The 6,435-nt window shown below is 37.5% G+C and overlaps 1 protein-coding gene across 1 annotated transcript in view; it reads right to left on the bottom strand.

Moving 5' to 3' along the window:
* The window catches only part of LOC117114772 (hyalin-like), a gene marked incomplete at its 5' end in the record, with an annotated part of 36,494 nt that extends 31,762 nt beyond the window's left edge, over nt 1-4,732 (bottom strand). Inside the window, 2 exons of the mRNA XM_033258461.1 lie at nt 3,914-4,138; nt 4,490-4,732. Of these exons, the coding sequence (XP_033114352.1) occupies nt 3,914-4,138; nt 4,490-4,732 (468 nt within the window). The remainder of the gene's footprint in view (nt 1-3,913; nt 4,139-4,489) is intronic.
* Between the last annotated feature and the right edge of the window lie 1,703 nt (nt 4,733-6,435).

Here is a 6,435-nt window from a genome sequence, read left to right as displayed (position 1 = left end):
TCGTATATATGATATTGAAGGGAGTTAGCCGTTAACACTGTCGAATAAAATATAATATAAATCGTCAAAGGTACATTTACAGTGTTTAAATAAGGACATGATGGAACATCGTAGGCTACCCTGTAGCTTTTCAACGAATAAAGTCCTATAAAAGTCATTGTGTAATAAAATGCCCCCGACGGGATTCGAACCTGCGACCTCTCGCTGACAATGCGAGCGTCATAACCACTAGACCAAGAAGTCTTCATGGTTGAATTGTATTACACAATGCTACGCCTCAAGAGGGCGTTGGGCCAGATAAATCTGGCAATACGGCTAGAAATACTGTCGTATATTATATATGATATTAAAGACTTATTTAAACACTGTATATGTATCTTTGACGATTTATATTATATTTATTCAACAGTGTTAATTGCTAACTCCCTTTAATATATGTATATGTATAATCTGAACTGAAGATTATCTGCTGAGATGACAATTACAATGTGATGAACGAATAATAGCATTTTGTACAATTGAAGCATTTTTCCCGATATAATGAAAAATTTTACTCGTGGAAAAAGCATGTAGAATTGTCATTTCTAGAATACTAATTTTTTGAAAGAAAATATTTAATTTTTAGAACTAATTTGACACACTCCCTACTCTGGCTGGTAATCGGTCCAATGAAGTCGGCTTGGCCTAGCCAAACGAAGCTTGTGTTGGTTTGGCCTGTGCGGCTCGAAAATAATTGAAACATTCAAAATCTGCACCTTACTTTTGATCAGCACTAAATTTGAGATGAACTAAGATACATGTAATTGTTAATGTGTGAAGTAAAACGGTTTAGTAGTTTTTGCGCAAGGCCTAGCTTCATAGGTTTTACGTAGCAAGCCCATCGGCCGATCAGCTTAAGTCGGCCCGCGGTCGCTCAGCTCGAATCGGCTAGGCCTAGTAGCCTGGTTCCAGCCTGAAAATATATAAATACCATTCTAAATCTGCATCTTACATTTGATCAGCACAAAATTTTAGTACGACCGAAATACATGTAACATTGTCAATGTGGAAAAATCTAAAGTACATGGGTCCAGTATTTTTTGGTTATGCACCCGGAAGGACAAACACACACAGACACACCAGGGCCGGCGGAACGTTTTTTTAAAGTGGGGGGCCCACTTATAAGATGAATGGGAATATGAATCATGCAGATCGGGAATCAAACCTAGGTGGTGGGGTCAACATTCCTCCCCCGGAAAAATTTAGATTTCTAGATGGCTGGAAATGACATTTCTCGACTTTTGAGCTGGGTGTCTAACGACTTTGTTCTTAAAAATTCAAGGTTTTCCCCCGCTTGAAAACGGTAAGGTAAACTTTCTCATTACAGTAAATAGGCCTGTTATGTGTGTATACCTTAAGAAAATGAGTAGTTGCATATCGTATTCTTTTTTCAATGAATCGATAAGCTGAAAAGAAAAGGGGGGGGGGTCCATCCTAGATGGCGGAAAATGAGCTTTTCCCCGACTCCTGAGGTGTCTTAATTTCTTTTAATTTTTTTCAAAACTCAAGGTTTTTCCCTCTTGAAAACGGTCAGGTAATTTTTTACCATTGTTATTCAGTAAATAGGCCTTAAGTGTATACATACATAACAATTGTTAAAAAATGAGTAGGTGCATACGAATTTTCCATGAACCTCAGAAAGGAGGGGGGTCCGGGGGTCCTCCCCCGTGAAACTTTCGATTCCTAGAAGGCGGGAAATGAGCTTTCCCGACTTCTGGGGTGTCTTTTAATTACTTTTAAGTTCTTCAAAATTCAAGGTTTTCCCCTCTTGAAAACGGTCAGGTAATTTTTTACCATTGTTATTCAGTAAATAGGCCTTATGTGTGTATACATACATAAACATTTTTTTAAAATGAGTAGTTGCGTACGAATTTTCCATGAATCGATGAATCCCAAAAAGGAGGGGGGTCCGGGGTTCTCCCCCGGGACAATTTCGATTCCTAGAAGGCGGGAAATGAGCTTTCCCGACTTCTGGGGTGTCTTTTAATTACTTTTAAGTTCTTCAAAATTCAAGGTTTTCCCCTCTTGAAAACGGTCAGGTTTTTCCCTCTTGAAAACGGTCTGGTAATTTTTTACCATTGTTATTCAGTAAATAGGCCTTATGTGTGTATACATACATAAACATTTTTTTAAAATGAGTAGTTGCGTACGAATTTTCCATGAATCGATGAATCCCAAAAAGGAGGGGGTCCGGGAAAATTTTGATCTTAGAAGGCGGGAAATGAGTTTTCCCGACTTCTGAGGTGTCTTTTAATTACTTTAAATTCTTCAAAATTCAAGGTTTTTCCCTCTTGAAAATTATTATAATGAATCAGTGAACCCAAAGAGAAAAGGAAGGTTCAGGCTCTTCTCGGGAAATTGTTTATTTCTAAATGGTTGGAAATGAGCTTTCCCGACTTTTGAAGTATCTTTTAGTGACTTTAAAAGTTCTTCAAAATTCAAGGTTTTCCTCTCTTCAAAACGGTCAGGCAAATTTTTTCCATTGTTATTACAGTAGATAGGCCATATATGTGTATACATAGGCCTACAAAAAAAATTGAGTAGTTGCATACGATTTTTTTTTTCGATAAATCGATCGATAAATCTCAAAAAGAAAGGGGGGTCCGGGGGTTCTCCCCCAGGAAAATTGTGATTCCTAGAAGGCGGCAAATGAGCTTTCCCGACTTCTGAGCTGTCTTTTAATTACTTTTAATTTCTTCAAAATTTAAGGTTTTCCACTCTTGAAAATTATTATAATGAATCAATGAACCCAAAGAAAGGGAGGTTGGAGTTCTTCCCGGGAAAATGTTGATTTCTAAGTGGTGGGCAATAAGCATTTCCCGACTTTAAGTTCCTTAAAATTAAAGGTAATAATTTTTCCCCATTGTTGTTACAGTAAATAGGCATACGTATTTTTTTCCATGAATCGTTAAATCCCAAAAAGAAAGGTGGGGCCAAAAAGAAAGGGGGGGGTGTCCTGTGGTTCTTCCACGGGAAAATTTTGATTCCTATGTGGCGGGAAATGAGCTTTCCCGACGTCTTAGGTGTCTTTTAATGACTCTTAATTTCTTCAAAATTCAAGGTGCCCCACACACCCCCCCCCTCTTGAAAATGATGCAAATAATCAATGAACTCCAAAGAAAAGGTCCGTTTTCCCCGGGAAAATTTCGATTTCTAGATGGCGGGAAATGAGCTTTCCTGACTTCTGAAATGTATTTTAATGTATTTTAAGTTCTTCAAAATTCAAGGTTTTCCCCTCTTGAAAACAGTCAAGTATTAATCTGCCTCATTTTTTATTTTATGTGTGTATTCCTACATAAACAAATGAGTAGTTGCATGCGTATTCTTTTTGCCATGAATCGATAAATCCCAAAAAGAAAGGGTGGTCCAGGGGTTCTCCCCTTGAAAATTTTGATTCCTAGATGGCGGAAAATGGGCTTTTCTCTTATACACATCTTTTTTGTGACACGATGAAAAAAATAAGTGTCCCCTTAATAAGGGTTAAATATTTATTGAAAAAAAAAAATCAGCTCACGGGTCCTGAAAAGGTAGGTCTAGAATTCTTTTTCTTTTCCCCCTTTTTCTTGTTGCCCAAGGGAGGGGTCAGGACCCATGACCCCCCCTCCCCATATCCGCCAATGTGAATTGCGAGAAAATGTAACTCGGACGAGTACTGGATAAACATTCTCTTTCCCATCCTTCTCCTCCTTCTTCGCTCCTTCCTTTCTTGCATTTCCGATCATAAAAAAATCTCCAGACATTATATATTTTTTGCCAAAAAGTGGGGGGGGCCCCGGGCCCCCCGGTTCCACCGGCCATGCACACACGCGCGCGTTATTGTAATATCCTCGCCTCTTCGAAAGAGAGGCGAGAGTATGTATTATAAGGGACTTACCAAATATGCTCACTGTAAATGTACAGTAAGCTGTGTTTCCAGCAGAATCATTTGCAGAGCAAGTAACATCCGTTTTGCCAACAGGGAATAATGAACCAGACGTCAGAGTACAAGTAGCTGACAGACCAGTATCAACATTGTCAGTGACTATTGGGGCATTCCAGGTAACCATTGCTTGGTAATAGACCCTATCACCAGGGCATGTCACGCTTGGACTCTCAAAGTCTATTGGGAATTTTAAAAATAATAAATAATAAATGCAATAGCGTCAAAAGATGTTTGGGTATAAGCCCACCTTACTTTACATAGCAACATCTTCCTTACACAAGCCCATGGTATGATTAAATTGAGATACTTAGCTGAATTTTAAAGCTACTTTCAGAGCCCAAATAATCAAAGATAGAGTTTCAATTGGACAGGATACTTCTATATTATAGTTATGAAATTTAATATTGATAGAGATTGTTATCAAAATTGTGTCAATCTTACATCAACATCATTACATTTTCCATCTATGTAAAACATCTCTCTCTTCCACATTCTATGTAATGTTTCATTAATAGACAAATCATTTACCAAAGACTTTAACAGTAAATGTGCAGAAGCCAACATTACCACTACTGTCAGTTGAACTACACATTACAATAGTCAAACCAACATTAAATGGTAACCCAGGAGATGGAGTACATATAGCTGACAAGCCAGTGTCAATGTCATCAGTAACTGTTGGCTCATTCCAGGTTGCACGTGCTGTTGGTTGCCCTGGAGATGTACCTACATTGATATTACCTGGACAGGTCACAACTGGTTCTTCGGGCACTAAAGTGTGAGAAAAGAAAAAATTTCAAAGAAAATACTTTACTGAATCCTACATTTTTAGACAGTACCGTATCAAAAATTTATTCTATTTTTAAAGAGGTAATTTCCTATGTTTAAAAGCTAACCTACTTACTTTTAAAACAAAATTTGATAAATCTAAAACCTAAAAGGAGTCGCAACACAAGAAGCCAACGACCGTGTTAATAACTGGCTGAACAATTTATTTTCTTGATGCTAAAATTTAGTAAACACACATCCACTTTTTAAATGCTATAGTCCTAATTGAATGTAGTGGTATTTAGTTAGTATTTAATTTAGAATGAATTTGAGATTTCATCCAAAACATTCTTTTTAACAATAATATATTCATGTTGAGGATTTATGTAGTCTCCCGGATAATCTATCTAACAAGATAGAAATATAACTTAAAACCTCACACCTATGGATATAAATTACAAAATTAAATTGAGGGCGCTATACAATGGTGAACCCACTAGGCAAATAATTCAATTTTGAAATCCAGTAAGACTAAAGAGTCTGCATTGATATAAATAAATAAAGCTGGTGCAACAATTGGTTTATAAAAGAATCACAATCGCACCTAAACTGCTTACTAAAAGACTGTAATATATTCGATTTTGCGAAACTAAGTATATGATCAGAAATGTGTTATTTTTTTATTTTTTCACTGAGATACCTCCATGGTAATGTTAAGTTAAAAAAAAAGAGATAAAAAAAAAAAAAAAAAAAAAAAAAAAAAAAAAAAAAAAAAAAAAAAAACAATAAAGCCAATAATGCCAGTTGTAAAATATCAAACAAAAACAAATTTGATGTAAATAATGAATGAATCAATGCTGCTTTAGAAAAGGGGTCCAACAAGCGGACGGCAAAAACAGCGACTTTTCATGTACGCAGATACCCCCGGAAAGTTCGATGCAACAGATTCTGACTAATAGCCAGGTGTCTTCTGTCTTGTCACCATCCCACAGGGGTTTAGCCAGAAAAACGAATAGGCCATCCAAAATGGAAGACGAAGAACTTGCGTATCTTTATTTTTACCTGATCGATTTAAATTCAGTATGTAATGCAATGACACAGCATGCAGTACGACAATGTGGAACACGCTGCTCATCTCTGCACCGGCGAAAAGAAGCGATCAGAACTGATCAAACTGTTTATTTCGGGGCCTGGAACGATATCTTGTTCACATGAAGCACAGCGGCACAACCGAGGAGATGGTTTAGTTTCTATGTGACATAATGAAGCTGCAACTTCTTATTTGGCTGTTTGGGCCGATATTATGTTGACGCGAGCACTACGGTACAAAACCGAAACATGGCTGCGAAAGTACTCATTTTTGGTGGTTTTTGACTGTCTTTTTCGTTGTCATCCAATATCCAGCGTAGAAAAGTAGCACATCGTGTTCGTGACATATATAAACACCACCAGTGTATGGAAGATGATCACATTCCTGCCAGTGGTTTTAGAGGAGATAGGTGAAGTTACAATGGAGGCGATTAGCAAAATTAAGGTGAAGTTACGCGGAGGCGATTAGCAGAATTAATATATAGATTTATATAATTATATTTGTGATACGTTCCACTTCTTACCTACTACATACTGACATCGGTGTAACGAAGGGGCTGGAGGCCCCTGGGCAGGGGCCCTTTAGGGCCCAGACGCCGAGGGCCAGGGGCATTATT

Source organism: Anneissia japonica, unplaced genomic scaffold (assembly GCF_011630105.1).
Source record: "Anneissia japonica isolate Jap-2015-1 unplaced genomic scaffold, ASM1163010v1 scaffold218_len112173_cov101, whole genome shotgun sequence".
Taxonomy (NCBI): Eukaryota; Metazoa; Echinodermata; class Crinoidea; order Comatulida; family Comatulidae; genus Anneissia; species Anneissia japonica.
This window is presented reverse-complemented; position numbering and strand designations above follow the sequence as displayed.